Source organism: Helobdella robusta (assembly GCF_000326865.2).
Source record: "Helobdella robusta unplaced genomic scaffold HELROscaffold_49, whole genome shotgun sequence".
Classification (NCBI taxonomy): Eukaryota; Metazoa; Annelida; class Clitellata; order Rhynchobdellida; family Glossiphoniidae; genus Helobdella; species Helobdella robusta.
In genome coordinates this window covers 1,327,268-1,353,148 of record NW_008705246.1, presented here as the reverse complement: position 1 = coordinate 1,353,148, position 25,881 = coordinate 1,327,268, and the positions used below count along the sequence as shown (strand labels likewise).

At 32.7% G+C, this 25,881-nt stretch overlaps 4 protein-coding genes across 4 annotated transcripts; 2 read left to right on the top strand and 2 right to left on the bottom strand.

The window, feature by feature from the left end:
• Positions 1 to 3,184: 3,184 nt before the first annotated feature.
• Positions 3,185 to 17,856, top strand: HELRODRAFT_193420 (hypothetical protein; the record flags this gene model as incomplete). Its single annotated transcript, XM_009026852.1, has 20 exons — positions 3,185 to 3,349; positions 3,803 to 3,922; positions 4,985 to 5,065; positions 6,479 to 6,587; positions 7,124 to 7,292; positions 7,783 to 7,862; positions 8,358 to 9,179; positions 9,372 to 9,422; positions 9,618 to 9,663; positions 10,085 to 10,213; positions 10,804 to 10,870; positions 11,445 to 11,532; positions 11,870 to 11,989; positions 12,414 to 12,526; positions 14,558 to 14,702; positions 15,159 to 15,265; positions 15,686 to 15,973; positions 17,105 to 17,349; positions 17,462 to 17,474; positions 17,743 to 17,856. The coding sequence occupies 20 exons, from the start codon at positions 3,185 to 3,187 to the stop codon at positions 17,854 to 17,856; spliced, it is 3,072 nt and encodes a 1,023-aa protein (XP_009025100.1).
• Positions 17,857 to 18,209: 353 nt separating this feature from the next.
• HELRODRAFT_178786 (hypothetical protein) lies at positions 18,210 to 20,061 on the top strand (the record flags this gene model as incomplete). Its single annotated transcript, XM_009026851.1, has 4 exons — positions 18,210 to 18,356; positions 18,751 to 19,234; positions 19,591 to 19,693; positions 19,959 to 20,061. The coding sequence occupies 4 exons, from the start codon at positions 18,210 to 18,212 to the stop codon at positions 20,059 to 20,061; spliced, it is 837 nt and encodes a 278-aa protein (XP_009025099.1).
• A 464-nt stretch (positions 20,062 to 20,525) lies between these two features.
• HELRODRAFT_178785 (hypothetical protein) lies at positions 20,526 to 21,131 on the bottom strand (the record flags this gene model as incomplete). The annotated part of the gene is made up of 2 exons (XM_009026850.1): positions 20,526 to 20,908; positions 21,098 to 21,131. 2 exons carry the CDS (start codon positions 21,129 to 21,131, stop codon positions 20,526 to 20,528), a joined length of 417 nt encoding a protein of 138 aa, XP_009025098.1.
• Positions 21,132 to 21,910: 779 nt separating this feature from the next.
• Positions 21,911 to 24,976, bottom strand: HELRODRAFT_178784 (hypothetical protein; the record flags this gene model as incomplete). Its single annotated transcript, XM_009026849.1, has 5 exons — positions 21,911 to 22,798; positions 23,009 to 23,214; positions 23,284 to 23,458; positions 23,629 to 23,868; positions 24,203 to 24,976. 5 exons carry the CDS (start codon positions 24,974 to 24,976, stop codon positions 21,911 to 21,913), a joined length of 2,283 nt encoding a protein of 760 aa, XP_009025097.1.
• Positions 24,977 to 25,881: the final 905 nt, after the last annotated feature.

The following is a 25,881-nucleotide window of genomic DNA, read 5'->3' as shown; positions in this document are numbered from 1 at the left end:
ATATACGGTTATATAGACATGTATATGGTTATGTAGAGTTATTGATTATACAAAGTTATACAGTGATATAAACGGTTATATAGATTAATATATAGTTATGTAGAGTTTTTGAATATAGATAGTCATATAGTGTTATATACGGTTATATAGATTTAAATATAGTTACGTAAAATTATTATTTATATATAGTTATTTAGTGATATATACGGTTATATAGATTTATATATAGTTATGTAGAGTTGGTGATTATATATAGTTATATAGTGATAGTATATACACTATATAGCTAAATATAATTAATAACTCTACAGAACTAGATATAAATTTAGATGACCGTATATAACACTATATGACTATATATAAATCTTTATAACCGTATATATCACTATATAAATATATATTCAATTACTCTTCATAACTATATATAAATCTATACAACCGTTTAAAACACTGTATAACTATATATATTTAATAACTCTACATAACTATATAAAAATCTATATAACCGTATATATCACTATATAACTTTATATAATCACTAACTCTACATAACTATATATATGTCTATATAACCGTATATAACACTATATAACTATATATAATCAATAACTCTACATAACTATATGAAAATTTAGATAACCGTGTATTACACTATATGAATTTATATAAATGTTTATAACCGTTTATATCTCTATATAATTATATATAATCAATAACTCTACATAACTATATATAAATCTATTTAACCGTATATAACTCTTTATAACTATATATAATTAATAACTCAACATAACTATGTATAAATCTATATAACCTTCTAACTACCACTAAATTAAACTGGTTTATCTAATCGCCTCAGTGGTTCTAAACTATTAAGCGGTAAGCGCACAAGTTTGGGGATTGTCACAAACTACATATAAATCTATATTACCGTATATATCACTATATAACTATACATAAACAATAACTCTACATAACTATATATAAATCTATATAACTGTATATATCACTATATAACTATATATAATCAATAACTTTACAGAACTATATATAAATCTATAACCGTATATAACACTATATGACAATATATATATTCAGTAAATCAACATAACTATATATAAATCGATATAACCGTATATAACATCATCTAACTATATGAAATCAATAATCTACATAACTATATATAAATCTATATAACACTTTATAACTATACATAATTAATAACTCTACGGAACTATATATAAATCTATATAACCATATATATCACTATATAACTATAAATAATCAATAACACCATATAACTGTATATAAATCTATATAACCGTATATTACACTATATGACTATATATGTTCAATAACTCTACATCACTATATTTAAATCTATATAACCGTATATATCACTATAAAACTATATATAATCAATAACACTATATAACTATATATAAATCTCTATAACCGTATATAACACTATATGACTATATATATTCAATAACTCTACATAACTATATATATATCTATATAACCGTATATATCACTATATAACTTTTTATAATTAATAACTCTACATAACTATATATAAGTCTATATTACCGTATTTAACACTAGATAACATTATACAATTTTTAACTATACATAACTATATATAAATCTATATAACCTTCGATCTATTACTAAACTAAACTTATTTATCTAATCGCCTCAGTGGCTCTAAACTATTAAGCGATAACCGCATAAGTTTCAGGATCGTCACAAACTATATATAAATCTATATAACCGTATATATCACTATATAACTATATATAATCAATAACTCTACATAACTATATATAAATTTATATAACCTTATTTCTCACTATATAACTATATATAATCTATAACTCTAAATACCTATATATAAATTTATCTAACTGTTTAAATCACTATTTAACTATATATAATCAATAACACTGTATAACTATATGCATATCTATATAACCTTTATAACACTATATCACCATATATATTCAATAACTCTACATAACTATATTATATCTATATAACCGTATATAACACTATATGACTATCTATATTTAATAACTCTACATAACTATATATAAATCTATATAACCGTATATATCACTATATAACTATATATAATCAATAACTCTACACAACTATATATAAATCTAGATACCTGTTAGAATTCAAAATTGTTTGAGACCACACCTTGCTTAACATCCGATTCCAAGCCGAGCCAAGCCAAGCTGAGCCAATATGCATAGATTTAAAAGCGCTTTTATGTTAATATTTTGCTCGCTATATTTATATATTTTATAAATTCATTATAAAAAACAACACTAGCCATTACTATATATGTACGCACGCAGTTCAAATTTTTTGGGGAGAATTCAAAATAGTTTAAGACCACACCTTGCTTAACATCCGAGCCAAGCCAAGCTGAGCCAATATGCATAAATTTGTTTAAACGTTTAAAATTTTCTGAACGAATTCACAATAATTTGAGACTACACTATAACACAATTGTACAATTTGAATGTGTAATTACAACATTATAAATTTATTATAACTACGTGTATATATCTATCTATTTCTTTATTTAGTTCTGCCTGTGTATGATATTTTGTCAAATTTATTTGATAGGAATTGAATATAATTTCATACCGGCTGATTAACTACCATGCAGTAAAATAACTACTGTTGACACCATTTCCTCCAACGATTTCGCAACGAATTGCCCATACCATATAATTAAAATAAACTCTTTCAATCAATGTTTAAATTTTATATTGTCATTTATTCTTTCGTTTTTGTTTCTGTACTAATTTTCGTGTCAAATACAATAATTTAGTTTTTAAGTAAATTTTCATTTTCGTAGCTATACAAAAACATGCCAGCTGTTGCATTTAAAAATTGCATTAATAATAAATAGAAATGAGAAAATTTCTGATGCATCTTTTCACAGGTTTATTTTCAAATTAACTTCACACTAAAATAAATGTAACAATATCCCTATACTTATTGAATAGAACTATTTTGTTTTACAATTACATATATTTTATTTTATGGACTATTATAGTTTATAATGCTATCATGGATTACCATTTTATTATTAAAAGCAATACTTAAGAAATGCACAAGTTTCTGTAACAGTTTATAAAATTTCAGATTTCTTCAAAATGTAAAAATGCAAAACGATTGGATTAAGTGCATCAGACAAGAAATAAATGATTTCAAATGGCCTCCATCAAAAAATGCAAGAATATGCAGTGACCATTTCTGTAATAAAGATTATAAGGGTTATGATGGAGAAAGGAAGGTAATGCTGAAGAAAGCATTCCCATGTTTTCAAGTTAGTTATATTTATATGTCATCAGTTACACAAGGAAGCAATTCACATCATCATTGTACATTGCAACATTCTTATCTATACAAAAAATATAAAATGCATTCACCAATATTCCATGTATTTTATAAAAACTTAGAAAGGGCATAATGACATTGTGAATAATAAACCCTGCTTAGGACTGGGATCATCATCATCATACCAATCACCATTACAAGTAGAGTTAATTTTATATTAATGCTTAACAAGTTAACTAAATTGGCATAATCAAGTTTTTATATGAAATACACATCAAGTATTTAATGTAACAAATAAATTAACAGAAAAATTTCTGGAAAAGTTTAAAAAAATTAGAACATATGACTCTGATCAAAAATTATTCGCGTTGACACTGCATTTGTATGGGCATAAGACACATGATTATCTTTGGACAAATGGCTTACATCTTCCTCACACTAGGACATTAAGAAAGTAATCTTGTCATACCTGTTCAATAATTTTAATAAGATTGTTTTAAATAACTATTCTCAATGTCATTTTATTAACACTACATTAAAAGGTGGCTACAAAACATTGATGGTATGCCTGGGGTGATTTCTACAAACCTTATTGACTAATGGTGATGGGGATCCTCTGGAACTGTAGGATCATGACATTCAATCTAGTCATGGATTGAGAAATCAATCCTTGATATATTTGATCACAAACATTTATTATAATATAAGAATGAAAAAAAGATGTAGGTGTAAGGCAAAATCTTACTGGAACTTATTTTTAGCAATTTATGATTTATTTTTTTATTTATGACTTTATCCATTGATACCGATATTTTTAATTATTATTATCCAAATTATACTCATGCCTATATAATTTGATTGTGGCTATTTCTATGCTAAATTACTTTATTTACTTGCCATAGGTATGCACAGCATTTAATAAATTAATGATAATAATTAATAACACAACATTCTAAGTGCATAAAATATAATAAATTAAAAGTACAATTTTTACAAACCTCATTGGTTATGGACTATGGTGATGGGGATTCTTTAAAACTGAATGATCATGATCTAACAAGTCATGGATTGATGAATCACTGGAATCACACATTATCTTTAATAAATTTAATAACAACATGTACTACAATTTAAGAATGAGGAATATTTTGTAAAACATTAAATGAAAAAAAATTTAGCTTGAATCACTTATAATTAATAAATTTTAATTTTAAATCCCAGACCTAAGCATTGTAAATAAAAATTTTAAAACCAATCAAGCAATAGAATTTAGGATCTTAGGAACAAGTGCTGTTAGTCGTTAACTATAGTGGTTGGTAGTTTCTAGTAGTCTAATCTGTTAATGTTCGTTAGTGTTATCTGTTATTTATTTCAATTAGTAATTAGAATCAGTAGAGTTTAGTTTTAGCTTAATTATTAGAGTTTAGTAATTTAATTACTAATTAGTCGTCGTTTAGTGTTGTTCAGTTAATGAGTTAAGCTTAAGACTTAAAAGTGTTGTTGGTGGTTCACAAAAAATTTTTTTTATTTAAAATGCAAAAAGATACTTAACCGTCATACAGCAATATCTATCCTAAAACAGCATCTAGTACCTTTTAAAACATTTTGAAATTTTAAATAAAAGCAATTTTCCGAAATTAGTAAATATACGATCGTAACTTATGACTTGGGCGATAAAAAATCACCCTCCAATTTTCCTCCGGAAGTAAGCTCCTTGTTCTACCGTCAAAAATGAGCGAAGGCCGTTATATTTATTCTAATTATATGAGCAGAATAAAGTGCCCAACTTTAACTATTTTAATTTGTTACTACTTTTCACTTTTAAAATTCAAGTAAAAAGTGAATTTTGTTTATGCGGCTATTGATTTATTTTAAATTTTGATTTAATGATTTCGTGAATTTAATTAATTATTAGGAATATTATATTATTATAGTATTTTCAGAAAAAAAATAATCAGCCTAAAATACAATTTTAAGGCGTCAAACTGAAATGTTAGATGATTAAATTAATTGTTTTGTCATTAGGATTAGTCTGAAATTCAGACTCTGACTACTGTGCCTGTTGCTAACTTGTAACTTCAATCTGAGGTTCAATCTAAGTTAGACTGTTGGCTAAGTAGAACTAAACTACAGTGATAGGAAAAGTGATATACGGAGTGCGCCTTGGACTCATCTCTGAATTGTTAGTCTTTTAGTTAGTCTCACTGTCTTACTCTCTAAGTCTGAAGTCAGTAATGTCTTTTTTAGAGTCTAAAAAAACTAAATCTGACTACTAAAACATAATTAAATTAATTAAAACTACTAAAGCTCACACACACTCCCACCTGAAAAACATAACCAAGTATCAGCTGTTTAAAAAAAGGTTGAGAACATTCTTTTTGCCTTTTAGATTCAGACACAACTATCCAACTTAATCTCACTTCTTAATGTGTAAAAAGCACTTATGCATGTTTAATATTAATCTCATTTTAGTGCTAACTTAGTCACTACTATACTATTTTATTTCACTTCAGCTGGCATGTTACTTATAATTAATGTAAATAAATTACTGTACAGTAAATTGAAAATGATTGTTAAATATTTTTTCTAAATTGATTTTATTAATTTTTTCAGTTGGAAGTAACATTTTTGCTACACTAAATAATAAATTTAATACTTAATGTTTTTGTTGTATCCTGTCTCATGTCACAGTTTGATAGACTGAGCTAGTTTGAGAAAGAAGAATGAATCGAGGTAGAGGTAGACGACGTTCAAAATTTCAAGATGATGGATGGAGTGAAAGGGTTTGTATTGTATTTTTTTATTTTATTTATCAATTGTATTGTATCATGCTGTGTCATATTGTATCGTAATGTATTGTGTTGTATTGTATTGAAATATATTGTGTTGTATTGTTTTATAATGTGTTGTGTAGTTTTGTATTGTATTGTTTTGTATTGTATTATAATATATTGTACTGTATTGTATTGTGTTGTATTGCACTGTATCCTACTTTGAATAACTTCACTTAATTATCTAATTAATTAATTAGCTAGGTAATTAATTAGATAATTAATTAACTAATGCTAATCATTAATAATTAATTAATTCATTGTTAAATTTATTTTTGATTTTCAAGGGAGGGTACATGAAGGCTAAAATGGACAAACTTGAAAAGCAGTCCTGTGCAAAAGAAAAGCGTTCGAACATTTTCAGAGGAATCTCAATATATGTCAACGGATACACAGGTAAAATTAAGGACTTTACACCAATAAACATGTTCATATACCCAGATATGAATTAACAAATGGGCAGTGTGTTGTAGTGTAGTGGTTGAGGTGTTTGGCACTAATGCTGTGGTGACTGCGTTCGAATGCGAGAAGATTCATTGCGAAAGACAAGATTCATGTCTTTCACATGGAATGTGTGTGATATATCGATTTGTGTTTGTATGTATGCACTATGGGTTGGCTGTTGTTGATAAATCTGAGATATACTATAAAGAGAATTGAGGAAAAATGATAATTGTAAAAGGTTTTTATTCTTCATATTAATTAGTTAATTAATTAATAATAATAGTAATAATTAATGATTTGAAGCTTGGAATGACGTTTTTAAATCTTTCTCATTGTGTTGCTTGGTTCATTCATTGCAATTGTGTTTGGATATTTTTTTTCCAATAGAATAATAATCATTATAGTTATCTTTACTGGTCTGTCTGATAAATAAACGAATTGTGAATTGTGTGAATCGTGAATTTATTATCACCGATTAACTTATTCAGATCCGACATCGGAGGTGCTGAAGAGGTTGGTGACGGAGAACGGTGGGACCTACCAGTACTACTACCTGAAGTCCAGGGTCAGCCACATCATCGCCACCAACCTGCCCAAGAGTAAGATCGCTCATCTTAGAGACGAAAAGGTTGTCAGACCCAACTGGATTGTGGATAGGTTTCAGTTTCATTTCATCTATTTTTAACTCTGAAGCAGCACACATGCGGCACTATACAAATATTCATGTTATTGTTATTGTTATTATTTTTATTAATTAGTAGCATTTTTTTATCAGTTCACTTTTAATTGTGTTAAATTTTATTGCACAAATAGCCTAACATGATCCAAATAATTGAGTAATGGTTAATTTAAAAATTTCCAAATTCACAATTGGACAGCGGCAAGATGGCGTGATGTTGGAGGTTCCTGGTTCTACGCTGCAGTGACTGAATGCAAGCTATCACTGCTCATCATACGCAATGTCCCGCTAATTTACTTGCATTGGCACACGTTGTTTATGTGCTGTTGATTTATTTAAATTTAGATTTTTCCATACTTCAACATTTTTTTTTAAAAAGAATTTAAAGAAAACTATTGTTCTGAATAATAATGTATAAACCTGAATTCAAAATGATGAGATTGTTCAATAGTGAAATCCTTTTCCTAGTGTGTCAGCTGGAAAATTGATTCCCTGCCAGAATTATCTGCTCTACAATCAGCATTCAACTTTTTTTGACAGCCTGAAAGGTTATCATTGATGATTATAATTCGTTAACATTGTTTGTTATTATATTGGTGATTCAAATTGACCATTTGTTTGCTCATTTCATTGTTTGTACATTCATTCATCGGTTCGTTCGTTCATTCGTTTGTTTGTTCATCCATTCGTTGTTCATTCGTTTGTTCGTTCATTCATTTATCCATCCGTTCATATGTGGTTTCTCTCTTTATTTCATTACATAGCTTCATTATTTGAATTTGTTCAGTTTTGATTCATTCCAATTCGTAATTATGAGGCTATTTATTCATTTGCAGAAATCCAAACTTCATTCATTCATTTATTTATTGATCCAACCATCAAACCATTTATTCATTCACTCATCTATTAGCTAATTATTTAATTGATTAATTGATTAATTAATTAATTAATTAATTAATTCATTCATTCGTTCGTTCGTTCGTTCATTCACTCACTCACTCACTCACTCATTCATTCATTCATTCACTCATTCATTCATTAAGATTTCACTAGCAGCAAATCAGTGATGAACTTGAACACCTCCAAGCCCTCCACCTCATTCCTCACCTCTTTTGAAAATTCGCTCAGCCCAACAACAACAACAGCTAACAATGACGTCACCATGGATGTTTCTAATGATGAAGAAGCACCAGCCATCAGGGTTAAGAAGGTGGGCAACGAACTTATTGATGACCATTTAAATGACCAACTGCCAGCCTATGGAGAGGCTGATGATTGGGGAGAGGATGATGAGGAAGATGAAAATGTTTCTGAATGTTTGAGATCAACTGATCATTTGCAAGATGTTTCTCGTGTCTCTAACTCATCATCCGCTAATGCTGAAGGTGATGATGCTACTCAACTAAATCAATCCTCAAATATTTCATCGGAGCCATTAAATAGAAATGAAAATCTAAGAGAACACCATCAACATTCACCACAACCACAATTGCCACCAGCGAATCCTTCAATCATATCCAAGCAGTCACCTGCTGGCGGTTTTCAAATCAACAATGTCTCGGAATTCTTCAACAAAAGTCGCCTGCACCACATCTCGCAATGGAAACTCGACGCCAAGTCGTACGTGACGCGGCTTCAAAAATTGGCCACCAAGTCTGGTTCGGGTGGCGTTCATAAATTTCCTGGTAGGGAGAAACTGATGAAGTTGAAGATCACTGAGGAAGATGTGGTTCCGGTGGTCCCAAATGGAGATGGCGATGTCTACATTCCAGAGGCTTCAAATGGAGACGAACGAGTGTACGCACACATTGATCTCGACTGCTTCTTCGTGTCGGTAGCTCTTATCAATAGGCCCGATTTGAGGGGTTCGTTCTTCTTCCATTCATTCATTTATTTATTCATTCATTCGTTCGCTCATTCGTTCATTTATGTGTTTTTTCAGTTATTCATTACAAGATTTTTGGTTGTGTTTTTAATTTGTATAATTGAGTTTGGATTGTTGTTGAGCAGCCTCTTGAACAGCTGAGCAGCTTCTTTTATTTTGTTCAAACTTCCAGGCAAACCCTTAGCTGTGACTCATCTGAGAGCCGATGATGCCAACAGACAAGGTCCGTGGTTTCTGTCTGCTTTCTCTTATTATCATTAACTTATTTCCTTATTATGTATTTTCAACTTGAATGTTTTTTCGTAAGTTATATTTTGGTTCATATTTTTAAAAATTTTGGTGGGTAAATTTCCCACAATTGTAACAATTTTTTGGAATGAATTTTCAAAAATTAAAATAATTTATTTCCATATTCTAGGTTTCAATTCCAAGTCCGACATAGCGTGTTGTAGTTATGAAGCGAGGTTTGATTTTGCATGTCGTTACATTTGAGTGCTTGTGCATGCCTACGTTCGTGTTTGCGTGTGTGTGTGCGTGTGTGTGTGTGTGTGTGCGTGTGCGCGTGTATTTGTTGGCGTTTGTGTGTATGGCCATCTGGAACGTTCTAATACTTGTAATATAAAAGTTTATTTATTTTATGTTCGTAAAGAGTGTTTTTGGTTTTAATGTTATGGAAATGACTAAACAAAAGTTATAAAAAAATCATTTATTTGATTGAATAACGCGATAAAATGACTTGGGTGTGGTTCCGACACACACACACACACGCACACACGCACGCACCACACACACATACGCACGTACACACACTCACTCACACGCACGCACACACACACCACACACACATACGCACGTACACACACACTCACACACACACACATTCAGACAAGCAGGTGTACAGAATGGAATGCTGTTTGGCCATGCAAAGAAGCTGTGCAACGATTTGGTGGCTGTGCCCTACGACTTCGAGGCCTATCAGAGAGTTTCTAAAGTTTTCTACGATGTCATCCTAAGGTTTCAAAGGCTTCGTGTACCTATGGTGCTGTGTTTGCGCGCGTACTCAGATGTGCGGTGTACGTGTGCCTGGAAATGTATGCAACGCAACTGTTCTGAGTTCATCAGTCAGGAATGTATAATGTAGAGCAGGAATGAATAAATAAATAAATGAATGGATGAACGCGTAAATGAATGAATGAATGAGTGAATAAATGAATGAGTCAGTGAATGATTGTGTAGATGGATGAATGAATGGATTAATTAATGAATGGATGAATGAATAGATTAATTAATGAATGGATGGATGAATGAATAAATGAATGAATTAATTAATGATTGATTGATTGATTGGTTGGTTGGTTGATTGATTGATTGATTGATTGATTGATTAATTGATTGATTGATTGATTGATTGATTGATTGATTGATTGATTGACTGACTGATTGATTGATTGATTGATTGATTGATTGATTGATTGATTGATTGATTGATTGATTGATTGATTGATTGATTGATTGATTGATTGATTGTTGGTTGGTTGGTTGATTGATTGAATAAGTATTTTTCTGCAACTATGTTTTGCTTTACCATCCAATCAACGACTCAGTTTCACACTGTACGTTGAGGCAGTCAGCTGTGATGAACTCTTTGTCGAGCTCACCCAACTTATGAAGGTATCACTGGCGTCTGTGCCTGCTTATATTCAATTAAATTATTTTTTTTTATTTATATTCTACAAATTTCAAAACTAAAAAAGCCACTTAAAAGTCGCATGCATGTGACCACGCACAAATTCACGATTCACCTACGTTGCTTACAATTTACTGGGATCTGTTTGCATTTGAAGCTGGTTACTGCAACATCAGGGCCTGCCATTTTAACATTTTAACTATTGCAACAACTCACCGCCTTGTCAATCTTATTAATCCCCGGTATTCATATAATGCTAACGTTACTGATGCTCCCCTTCGGCGGTATCTTCTTTTTGATAATGTGACATTGAAATGGCGATGGTGAAATTTTGGCAATGAGACAACGTTGGCGATGATGTAGGTAATTATGAGGGCAATGAGGATGTCGAGGGCGTAAAAACGCCGGTGAAGATGATGCGAGGATGGCAAAAAAATCGCTGCTGCCGCTACTGCTGCTGCTGCTGTTGATGATGACGATGTAAATAGTGATGATGAGAAAAATGAGGGCGATGGAGTTGGAAAGGATGCAATGATGTTGATGGAAAAATAACTGCAGGTAACCTCAGCAACAGCCGAAGAGATTGTGACTTGTATGAGGAAGGACGTGTTTGAGATGACGCAATGTACCTGCTCCTGTGGCGTCGGTGGGTCGTTGTTGCTGTTCTGTTGTTGTTGTTTGTTTGTTTGTTTGTTTCAACTGTTGTTGTTGTTGTTTGTTTCAACTGTTGTTGTCGGTATTTTAAAATTCTCGTTTCTATGATTTAATACTTTCTACGTTACAAGTTGTGTTAAGTTACCGTTTGACCTGTCATGATTCGCATTCGTTACTTTACATTCCAACCCCACATTTCATGCCTTATATCTATCAATGCTTAGAGTTCATGTACATAACTGGTTTGTAAAATTCGTTACGTACTACAAGTAAGTCCAGCGATTCAATTCAATGCAGTACAACACGCATGTCTGTTGTACACCATGCAGGTAGCAACATGCTGGTAGCCAGGCTAGCCACGAGGAAGGCCAAACCGGACGGTCAACATTTCGTGGAGCGAGGGGGTGAGAGAGAATTCATGAGGGGTGTCCAGGTGCAAGATCTGCCCGGTAGGATTTGCTGCTGCCTCTTGCTTGCTTTCGTTTATTGAAGCGTTGCTGTTTTTTTTTAATTTGCACAGCTTGCGTTTGAGCCTGGTAGTTACGCAACTGTTTGTTGTTTACAGTTCTTATAAGTTGGCTTAGATGTGTGTTGTTTAATTGCATTTTACCTTTTAATGTGTTTCATGGTTTGATCAGTTGTTTTCATTTATTTACGTAATTCCATTTTGAAATAAACTGCTGAAATTTTATTACAATGAAATAATTCGAAGCAGCACCATTTTCACTTTGAAAACATTTCATTATTTCACTGCTTTTGGTTACACATGAAATCAGTTACACATATATAACGAGCGATGCTTTGTGAATCAGCGTGCGTTTGAATCAGGTAGTTAATTGCTCATTGCACTTCTTATTACATTCGATCACTAAGGCATCGGCTACTCGTTGCACGACAAACTCAAATCAATGAACCTGGTGACGTGTGGCGATGTGCTCAGACAGAGAACCACCCTCCACCAGCTCCAACAAACATTCGGCAGCAAGGTAAACCAACCATTCATTCAGACCTATTGTCCATTACGTCAGTCAGATAATATTGACAAAGCTCTGCCAAATGTTGTTGTCTAGTTGGTGGAACAATACCCAGCGTACGATATTTAGATATTCAGGTGCACTGGTCGCCTTGCTGACTGGACCAGCGTCCGAAACATAATATATAACATCATTTCATCATTTCATTTAAATAAGCTTACACAGTTTTTTACAGTACATACCTTACTTATATACATTTCAGTGCATTTTATATTGTTATACATAACTAATGTTTTTCTAAAAATATACAGCCAAAAAAGCAGAAAATGTACGCTGTAAATATTTACAGATTTTAAAAACTTAACACCTAACGCCGTATTCACAACTATTCGAATCGTGCACGCATTTCTCGTGACACCCTGAATGTAATAATTAATTAATTAATTAATTAGATAAAATAAAATAAAAACAATGACAATAAAAATGCATCCAGTGAAAAATTATATAAAATGGAATAAATTAAATAAAAATGTAATTAAATAAAATTATGAATAAATTAATCTGCGTAGCTCGTCACTACTCAGAGTGATTGAGTACAGCCAGAGCTAATGAAATGAAATGAAGTGAAACGAAGTGAAGTGAAATATATTTGCACCTTCATTAAAAACAAAACCAATGATAGAAGAGATAAGTTTTAAAAGTTAGTCTCAGACAACACTTCCGTCACATTTAAACGGGTTACTATATGATGATATTACCGGATCAATAAGGTTATTACAAGAGACATCAGGCCACGTTATGTTTACTAGTGACAAATTAGAAAAACCAAATAAACTCAAAGTTGAGATTAAATAATATAATAACAATAATAATAACAGTAATAATAATAATAGTGATAATGGGAACATCTTTTATTTTTCACCATAAAAAACATACAATGACAAAATACAATAATAACAGTAATAATAATAATAACAGTAATAATAATAGCAGTAATAATAATAGCAGTAATAATAATAGCAGCAATAATAATTATAATGATGAATGAGGTTCAGTAATAGGAAATTTTTATTTGATTCAAAGACAGGTCTGAAGATTTTTAACCAAGTCAGGGGCGTTGACGGTAGGCAGATCAAGATATCGAGTAAGGATGATGATGATGATGTTGATGATAATAATAATAATAATAATCACCATCTTCATCAATGATGATGAAGATGGTGATGAAAATGATGATGAGAGTGGTGATGATGATGATGATGTGGGTGGTCGTGTGTTTAAGAGTATGATTATGGATTCGATGGATTGGTGATGATGAGAATGATGATGATGATGATTGGACGCCGATGATGATGTTGATGATGATAATGGTTACGAGTAGGCTTTTACCGTTTTCTGATGATGATATTTGTGATGATGATGATCCAGGTGGCGATAATGGTGATGATGGTGATGCAAATGATGGAAGTAGGAAGTCGGTCTCAGCTGAAATGAATTATGGGATAAGATTCACTAAGGCGTGATATTTTCTTATAATTTCGAATATTGTTTATTATTGTGTTATTATTATTTTAATTGATTGATTGATTAATTTATTGCTCGTATAATGGATGTTTGTTTAATTGGTTGAATAATTGATTGATTGATTTGTTGGTTGATTTGTTGATTGATTGGTTGGTTGGTTGGTTGGTTAGTTGGTTGATTGATTGATTGATTGATTGATTGATTGATTGATTGATTGATTGATTGATTGTTTGTTTGTTTGTTTGTTTGATTGATTGATTGATTGATTGTTTGATTGATTGATTGATTGATTGACTCTTTTTGAATTTAATCCGATTTTCAGTTTTAGTAATTAATTAAACGAATAAATGAATTAAGATAATATTAATAAATAAATGGATGCATGAATGAATGAATAAATAAATGAATGAATTTATTAATGAATGAATGAATGAATTTATGAATGAATGAATGAATGAATAGATTGTTGGCATATGAATAAACAAACCAAAACACAAACCAAAAAAATAAACCTACAAGATGTCTGAAGCGGACAGCTTCTTAGCCGACCTCTCAAAGGAGGTCAGCAGACGTCTGACCTTGATAAACAAAAAGGGCAAGCACATCACGTTGAAGGTCAAGGTGAGAAGTGCTGGTGCACCTAAAGAGTCCTACAAATATATGGGTAAGATTTAAGATCATCATCATCGTTATCACTTTTTAATCATTGTCGTTATCATCACAATTTTCATCATAGTTGGGTACATCGACGTCTTCATAATTCATCATCTTATTTTTCTTTGTAAGAGTCGCCATCGTGATGTTATTAGTCGTCATGGTCTGATCATCGTCCTGACTGCAATCCATCAATCACGGAAATCATTCATTTCTATTCCGACCCACTCACACACGCACACACACACACATAGAGAGAGAAACACACACACACACACACACACACATAGAGAGAGAGAGAGAGAGAGAGAGAGAAACACGTACACACACATAGAGAGAGAAACACGTACACACACACATACATAGAGAGAGAGAGAGAGTACACGTACACACACACACACACACACACACACACACAGAAACAACACGTACACACAAACACGCACGCATACACACGCACACACAGGACACGGAATATGTGATAACGTCAGCAGATCATCTACATTAAAGGTGGCGACCAACCAGGCTGACGTCATCAGCAGGGAGTGTGCGAACCTTTTCAGGACCTTTAAGGTCCCTTTCGAGGACTTTAGAGGAGTACGTCACGTAATATTTATTTATTTATTAATATTTATTTATTTATTTATTATTGGGTATTTAAATTGATTAATGATTAAATTTGTTTTTGAGGAAATAAATAAATAAATAAATAAATTTTTAGATTAATAGTTATAACCGCACATTCAAAGATACATACGTACTAAAAACAAACATTCATATGAACTACCTCTTGAACGCACGCACACTACAAACACACGCACATTACAAACACACACACCACACAAACACACACACACACCACACAAACACACACACACATGCAAACACACACACCACACAAACACACACACACACATGCAAACACACACACCACACAAACACATGCAAACACACACACACATGCAAACACACACACCACACAAACACACACAGATTGGTATTCAGATCTCATCACTGGAAAGTACTGCACAGCATCGGCAGCATCTCACAATCAGCAGCAGCAGCAGACCTTCCTCCTCATTGTCGACATCAACCAATCACACGAACAACATCAGGAAATACGCGACGAAGATGGATGCACCTTTGCAGCGGCATATTACAAACGAAAGTGGGGCAGATGTTAACGAAACTCTTCACTTTAATGATGATAATAATAATAATAATAATAATAATAATAATAATAATAATAATAATGACGAGTTTTCACTTTCTATGTCTCAGGTTGGTTAATTTCCATCATCATCAGCATCATCATCATAACCACCACCATCATCATCATCATAACCATCACCATCATCATAACCACCACCATCATCACCATCATCATAACCACCACCATCATCACCATCATCATAACCACCACCATCATCATCATCATTATAACCACCACCATCATCATCATCATCATCATAACCACCATCATCATCATCATCATAACCACCACCATCATCACCATCATCATAACCCCCACCATCATCACCATCATCATAGCCACCACCATCATCATCATCATCATTCTACTCATTCACAAACATTCATCAGTTGACGAATTAGCGTTTGACGTGTCACGCCATGAACTGATTTGAAAGACAGCCTCTTCAACATTTTAAGACTGTCAGAGGCTATGCATTGATGCGTGTAGTGAGATGCTTGTGGGATGAGATGCAGAGCAGAGCACGTGTATATACGTCTGTCTGTGTTTATATATCTATAGTATGCGCGTTGCAAACTCCACGGCACGAGAGCTGTTCAGTTGCATTCAAATTGAGTGACGAACTATGCTGGTACCGTCAGAACTGCAGCGCGATATAACCAAAAAAATCACACCAGTCTATATAGTATATAGTTTTTGGTATTTTGGTATATAGTTATTGATATATATATATATATATATATATATATATATATATGTGTGTGTGTGTGTGTGTGTAAATAATTTCTGTTTGATATGTTGATTTAGCCATTATGATATGTTGTGAATTGTTTTTACTAAATGTTTTAGTGAATTATCCCCGTGAACTACTAAGGAGTGTGTATAATAATAATAATGATAATAATAATAATGATGATGATGATGATAATAACAATAATAATGATGGGAACAATCTTTTTATTTAACAATAATATGAATGAAGATGACAGTACAAATAAAATGAAATAATGAAATAAAATAAAGTGTCAAATACAATAAATAGAGTATTAATCTGCGAAGCTCATCATTCGAATCGAGAGAGTACGACCAGAGTTAATCAGTTCTAAAATTGGTTCATTCCACATTTCTGTAAAATAATGACAGCGACAATAATATTAACATTAATAATAATAATAAATAATAATAATAAACTCATGCAGATCGATTTGGAAACAATGAGGGAACTCCCTTCCGAGATACAAAATGAAATCAGAGAGGCTCTGTGCAACAAGAAGTTGAAACAACAACATCAACAAAACGATGTTCACAACAATATCGTCAGCAACAACAAAAATAATAATAATAAGCAAAACGACGTTAGCGATAAAAGGGAAAGAAATATAATTGATAGTTTCAACAATGTTGAAAAAATTCAACAGCAACATCAACTGCTGTTGCTGCGACAGTTCGAAAGACAACATCAACAGAAACTACAACAACAGCAACATCAACAACAACAACATCAACAAAAACAACAACAAAAACAACAACAACAAAAACAACAACAACAAAAACAGCATCTTCAACCAGGTTGCTCTCACTGGAGTGACATTTATGATGATGAGGATGATGATTTCAAAATTGTTACGAAGTTTAATAATAATAATAATAATGATGATGATGATGATGATGATGACGTTAATGATCAACTGATGACAAACTCCGAGGAATTTGAGGTTTGTAGTTTGTAGCAAGCACTGGTTGTTTCATTCCTATGTGAATATGCTTCCTGTCATTTGTTAATTACTTTTTACGTTGTTGTTGGCTTTAAAAAAAGTTTCCCTAATAATATTGTTAGCGGCGTAGCTCGGCTCAAGTCGATGAAGCTTCGAGTCGAATCGAGTCGAATCGAATCAGCTTGAAGGCCCAAACCAAGCCGAGCTTCCAACTGAGCGTATCACGTTGGAATTGATTTGTTCCACAACGTTCTCATTAAAGTGCAGAAACAACCAGAAGTATCAGTAGAAACTTCTCGATGACAGGGCAGGACCATTAACGCATTTGATGGCAGCAAGAAACACCGTATCGTAGAATTCCTCTCGTAAAATAAACATCAAATCTGAGAACTCAGCGTTAAACACGCTCTATTACAAGCCTATGTCATTTTGTGTGTGTGTGTGTGTGTGTGTGTGTGTGCATGCGTACATATATGTTTAACTACACGTATGCATACGCAATACACCATTATGCATACGTACATCATGCACGCATGTCCAGACGTATATGTACTATACACAATAGGTTGACAGCAGCTTCTTAAATGCCATGCCAACCGACATAAGGGAGGAACTGATGAACGAAAGAACGAAAGAACTACTCATCCGCAAACAACAGTTTATCAAGCGACCACCATCACCACCACCACAGCAGCAGAAGCAACCTCAACAACTTCAACCATTCATTAAATTAATGGTTCGTTTGAATTGTTGAGTGATACGTGTATTGGTTGTTCTTATTCAAAGGTGGCGATGACTTTATAAGGAATGACGATTTGAAAAAGGAATATATGGATATGGAATAAAATATAATTCAGTAAATCGGCTGGAAGCTTTTAAGCTAACAATTTATTACATGACGACCTGGTTTGAATGCACGTGGGGCCAAAGTTCTTCACGCGTTCACTTCTGTGCTTTTTAAATAATTTATTTTAAATAATTGTCTGCATTGATTGCGTTGTGGTTTTGAATGAGATAAACTTTTGAAATTTGTGCCGTCTGTTTGATGGATATTTTACGTTAATTACAAGGTATTACTTGAGGCAGATGTGTCGACCGTATGTATATTTTTGTTTGATTTTTCTTCTTAGAACTTGGAATCTCCGAAAAAGCTGATGCCGACAACGAGTAGGAGGGGAAGGAAGAGGAAATGTTTCGAAATCAGCAAACAGACCAACAAACAACAACAACAACAGCCAAAAGTTAAGCAACAGCAACGACAAATACAAATACAACGAAAACATAGGGATCAACAAAATCTGCACCACTCACGTCTGCCTGGATCGAAAAGGCTGAACATTGTTTATGAGAAGGGCGGTGACGACAATCCTGTTAAGGAGGATCAGAGTGAATCGAAAGTGTTTTCCACGTCAAACAATCTTTTAGGTAATCAAAATCGTGATAGTCGTCTTGATCCTCAACTACATCAGGACGTTGATCATCAACATCAGCATCAGCAGCTGGACTCTCTAAAAGCTAAAAGTGAATTAGATGAAAACAAAAATCATTTTTCAAGATTTACGTCTCTGCAAGACATCAAGAATGAGATCAAGATGTGGACAGACTTTTCTTCAGGTTTATTTTTTTTAACTTTTTGTTAGTTTTTGTCAACTCTTGTTAAGTTTTTAAGCATTGTCTATACCGTATGTTCTACCTATTTCTAGTTTATTAATTCATTACAGTGCAACTTACACTAAGCTATTCATTACGTATTGTAAATTATAAATTGTACCTCACTAGTTTCGATATACATTTTAATATTCGATTTGATGCAAACGTTATTAAGAATCGCTACCCTTTTCGAGTTAAGTATCTTTTTTAACGGCAGGCTCAACACTACGTAGTAAGTTAGGAGTTCGTTTTATCGTACTTCGTTGTATAGAGGCTATCGTTAAAATGCTACAATTTAATATTCGTAATAAACGCAACAGCTCCAAACGAGTATGACGTCTGTCACTTCACTGAATACCTGATGTCCCTTCTGGAGTCACATGACACTCGCCGAGTCTTCCTCATTTTGAAGTACATTCAGAGGTGGGGTGGGGCATTTTTTTAATGTTACTACTACTACTTCTACCACTATTACTACTACTACCACCACTATTACTACTACTATCACTACTACTACCATTACTTCTACTACTACAACTGCTACTTTTACTACTACTACTACTACCACCACCACTACTGCTACTATTGCTTCTACTACCACCACTACTACTACTACTAATAATAATAATATAAGTCATAATATAATACCACATAATTATATTATAAATGATGATAATAATATGGTAAGGTTGGACAACTTGGAAGAGTGCTGGCAGGTGAGATTGAAGACCGTAGTGACAACCGTACAAGCTGTTGTGCGATCGTTGTTCAGCGGGCAGTTGAAATTATGAATTGAATAATTTTTTCCATATACTTTACTGAAACGTAACATTATTATTATTATTGTTAATATTATTATTTTATTTTATTTATTACTATTATAATTAATTCTACTATATTTTGATTTTATTTTGATTAGTCTTGAGGTTTTCTGATAATAAAAGAGTTCACATTATTATTATTATTTTTATTATTATTATATAATTAGAATTGTTATCGTGTTATAATATTACGACATCGGCACTTATTTACCGTTATTTCATTGTCGTTTTTTTAATATTTTATCTTTAACTCGTTTTATGTCTACATCATTTAATTGGTTTTTTATGTTTTCCGTATTATGTAGCGTTTAATTTACATTTATTATCACATTCTTGATCTTTTGATGACATTCGGCTGCCGGCCCATCCGTCTGCGGACATTCCCTGTCTTTCTCTCCAGCAATTCATGTTGATCATATACAAGACCTACCTAATTACCCTTTGTAATCTAGCCTCCCGAATATAAATCCTGATAATGTGGCACTCCTGACACTCCCTAACATAAATCCTGATAATGTGGCACTCCCTAGTGTAAATCCTGATAATGTGGCACTCCCTAGTGTAAATCCTGATAATGTGGCACTCCCTAGTGTAAATCCTGATAATGTGGCACTCCCTAGTGTAAATCCTGATAATGTGGCACTCCCTAGTGTAAATCCTGATAATGTGGCACTCCCTAGTGTAAATCCTGATAATGTGGCACTCCCTAGTGTAAATCCTGATAATGTGGCACTCCCTAGTGTAAATCCTGATAATGTGGCACTCCTTGCACTCCCTAGTATAAATCCTGATATTGTGGCACTCCTTAGTATAAATCCTGATAATATGGCACGCCTGGCACCAATCCTAATGATCTAACACAACTAGTATTAATTTTTTGACAAACTTATTTCTACCAACTAGCCCTTTGTAATAATTTTCTGAGTTAGAAAAGAAATACATTTTTATTATGTGGTCGTTATTCTTTTACTATCACTTTTCTGGGAGAAACAAATTTTGTAATGACCTGCATGGAATTCAGAGCAGATCTCAAGACCCATCTGTTTGCAAAATTCATTGAAGAGCGCCGTTGAACATTACGGAAATATCGCTTTATAAACTAATTGATTATGACAGAAATTATAGGTTGAATATAATGAACTTATTTCATTTCACTGCAAACGGAAATAAATTGAATAAATTCTTTTATTACTCATTGTGAATGTTATTGTAAATACATTTATAGAAAATATAAAGACTGCTGAAAAAAATGATGATGTTGACAAGGCACCCTCGAAACAAAAAGAGGAAATTCGTTTTGAGATAATAAAAAAAACACGCCATGCTGCGTGTGATGTTTTATATGTTTTATTTAATATAAATTCAATTCAACACGAGTGTGCGTTACGATATCTCCGTTCGTTTTATTATCGTCCAAAAGATACATACGTCACAGATACTAAATACATAAAGATACATATGTCACATTCACATATCCATGGTCACATTGCGAATAAAATTATTTAAATGTACAAATTGTAGAAAAATCGGAAAAAAATGTTTATATATTCTAAAAACCTCAAATAACGAGATGAAAAAGTAAAATTAATAAAAATCTGATATAAACGAGTTCGCTCAGAATTTCAATAATCTTGTGAAAACGAACGAATAGGAATTGAAATAGTTCTTGCAAATTGCTTATTCATTTACGTACAAATCATGAGAAATCTTTAATTTTCATTCGAAATTACATTTTAAAGTATTCACATATCTGCTGAGTAATTTGTAAGAAATATAAAAAATACACACACATACGGCAAACAAATATAAATATGAAGACCTAACGCTCACCCGATTGACAATGTTTGCAAACATCCACTGGCACGTTGACAATGCCGACCCAGCAGATGCTTGAAAATTCGCCAAAAGCCTTGCACTTATAAACCTGGCAATCGTCATCGTTACCAACATTGAAATCAACCTTGAAAAAATATTTGTCATACGCGCTAGCTAAATCCTTATCAGATTCATAATCATCAACATCATCGTAAGCAGTATCCTCTTTATCACTGAAATCATCGCTAATGACGTTATCAATGACATCAGCCGGTTTATCGACAACAACAACACTTTTATCGACAACAACAACACTGTTGTCTTTACTGGGAAAGTTAATGGTGTGATTGATACTAAATTCTTTTCCTCTGTCACCGTCACCACTATTGTCGCTCCTAGAAGCAAAGATATGATCAAAGACATGATCGTTATCATCGTCTTCATTAACGGTTACAAAACCGTCATCATCTTCATCATCAGTATCGTCACGATCGTCGTCGGAACCATCAATGCTACTATCAAAATTAGCAGTGTCATTATCAGTTTTTAATTTTTTACGGTTAATGTTTATTAAATTATCATCATCATCATCGTCATCAGATGCTAACCTTTTTCGTTTATTATTCGTTGCATAATCATCAGCTGTGATAGCTTGAGGAGGCAACGAGCGTGATGCATTTGATGATGACGATGATGATGACCCCTCGTCTTTCAGATACTTGCTCAAGTCGATTTTTTGAACAAAAATTTCATTACTACTGAAGCTGGTAAAATGCTCTGCAAAAATATAAAGGCAGTTGTTGATAAGGATGGATGGAGATTGCATCACAGGAAACTTCAACTTTATCACATATGACCACTGACGAGTTTCAAAATCAAACATCTCCCCGTTCTGCATATTAATTTTTTTTGTATAAAATTTAATTATTTAAACAGGTTAATGTTCAGTTTACCGTCAAATAAAATAAAATATTAGTGAAATCAAATTTTAAAATTAAAACCAAAGCATCGTCAATCATAACAAAACCAGACATTAACAGACATCATTATCTACAAAACAATTCAGTAACAATAACAACGCAAATATAGGTAAGGTGCTAACCATCAAATTATCTCCAAGCCCACCACCAACCACAAAGAATACGCCTCCAGCATTGACCATAACGTGCCCATGACGTCTTTCCAGCATTGGAGGCTGTTCCGTCCAACTGTCAGATGTAGGATCATACTGCCACACTCGCTTCTCTGATTTGATACCACGATAATTGATTCCTCCACTAACATATAACATCCCGTTATGCACACAGCCTAAAAATGTAATAATTGCACGTTTCTGACATGACATGATATGATAAATTCAAACAAAATGTAACAAACCTGCCAGATCAGTAGTAGCGACTGGCAAAGGAGCCAACATGCACCATCTGTTTTCCTCTGGAATGTACTTTTCAACTGCCCCTTTTTTGTAACTGTAAGAACCAGCAACGGCGTACAAGTGTTCGCCTATATTTCCAAAATAAAACTTACATCTCGCAACGTTCATGTCAGACAACTGAATATAATTGATTAAATTTTTTTTTCTAAATTTAATAATAAAAAACTTAAATAACAAAAACCAAGCAAAAATGTTTAGTGCCTTGCGTTCAGGGGCAATGTAATCGTAAAACACTACAAATAAAATATATGATATTCAGGAGTTAAATGAAACTTTAAAGTTCTAACCTTCGACCATTTAGAAAATGTCAAATCGTAAGAGAAAGTTTTTACACTTCTGACATATCCGCCACCCATATACAGTCGGTTATTGAGAACGCACAACGTACAACCGCTGTAAAAGGAAGGTGGACCTGACCCGTCAGAATGGTTGAACTCGACGACAGGTGGGGTTACGCTTTTTCTATTGTTGCAAGTTCTAATAAAATCATACACGGACAGTGAGCAACACTCATTATAACTTCTGTACTGCAAAACAAATTATAGTGTTTTGTTTATAATGGAAACCGAAATGGAAAGATTACAAATGGATGTGTGGTGTGTGAATTAGCAGAAATCAGTTGGCGATGACTGGGTCACTTTAAAACGACTTTAAATAAAGTAGGAAATGGATCGATGACAAAGAATTGGACGAATTTTAAAAGTTGCCGAGAAAGACGCAGTATAGAGTTAGCTGGAGAAAACATGCTCATGATGCAGCATACCCTCGGATCGAGAATGATTAAAGACAAGTCAAAATATAAAAAATGTGGAAAATTATTTAAAAAATTTATAAAAACAATCAATGTAAAATATAACTTACCTCTTTATAATTTCTCACAAGAGCAAATAACGTGCCGACACTTCGATAACGATTTCCAATTCTTCTAGTTTGTAAAAAGTTTAATTTCCTTTTTCTGAGTAGTTTAGCACTTTTTTGTATTTCTGTAGTTGACATCATGTTGAACCTGACTTCTCTTAATAATTTTTCTGCATATGGTCTTCTTGAATAGTCAGCAGAAATCCAATCAATGATAAATTTAAAAATATCAAACTCACTGTCTGAATTGACAAGCTCTGATTTAACCAAATGGAGCAAAACATCAAATGGCATAATTTCGGAACATTTTGCAATTTTTTTGAAGTTTTTCAGAGCAAAATCAAAAATTATTTCAGTCATCTCAACTATAGCATAAACTTTTGCCAAACCCCAAAAACGTGTATACAAAGATTCATTCAAATGTTTCAAAAGATATTCGAGATATAAACTCGTCATGCCATTAATTTGCAAATAGGACGCACCTATCAAACCTTCTTCTACATTTTCCAATTGTTTCATTTTTTCAGGCTTATCTTCAATTACTTCCTTGTTGCATTGAAATTTTGATAAGAACTCTCTAACTTCTTGCAAGCAGGCATCGGAAAGATATCCCAATGTAAGTTCATCGAGGTGTGCATCTCTCATTCCACTATTGACCAGCGCTTGGTAATAATCGCTGGTCCGCAGTAATGAGGCCCTGGGAACCTCGTAACGACCATTTGTTTTTGAAATCAATACGATCGTTCGCAAATCATTCACGGCATTAACTTTCTCCATTTTGTTCACTTCGATCTCCTCGCCAACTGTTCACTCCTGTATTTGATGCTTTAACACAATTTTTTAAATGCGCTACAAATTGATCTGAATTAACTTATAATCAACACCCGCGTTTTTTGAAAGTGAACAGTTGCAAAGCCATTTATATAGGCATTCAGAAAGAAAGGATAGTAAAAGATCTTAATATCTAAAATAACGTGGCTCATCCAAAGATACAATTTAACACAAGATTTTTTAATTTGTTTAGAGTACTTTATTTATTCAATTTTTTTTATATCTATTTTCAATCACTCAGCTGAAGATGTTATTGTCGATAATGATGATGAAATGATGGTGATACGATAATGATTGATTTTAAAGTTGATGATGACCAGTAAATAATAACATAGTTGAACAATAACAATTCATTTATTATTATCAATGCTGCTACAGCAACAACAACAACAACAACAACAACAAACAACAACAATAACAACAACTACTACTACTACTACAACAACTACTACTTTATTACTATAAAATAATGACGACGATGACGATGATGAGTATAACAATAATTTCAGTGGCCACAATGACTAAGATATTAATAAAAATGTCAATTATTACGATTCTAAAATGGTCAACGAGTTAGCTCGGTCGGTAGAAACGCCACGTCTTAAGCTGCTATTGTGCTATAGCATGGTTCGAATACTGTCTGTCCAAAACTCATATTATCATACATCGTGCGTGCAGATACATACAGCCTTTGTGACACGAAAGTTTAATGAGAGGTATAGAATAACTTGTATGTAGTTCGGCGTTTGACAGACCTGCATTATGTAAAATAACAAAAATTGTGAGAAAAATATTTTGCCTTAAATTTTTATCTAAAGATTAATTTTTAAAAATTAATTTTTGTTTCGATG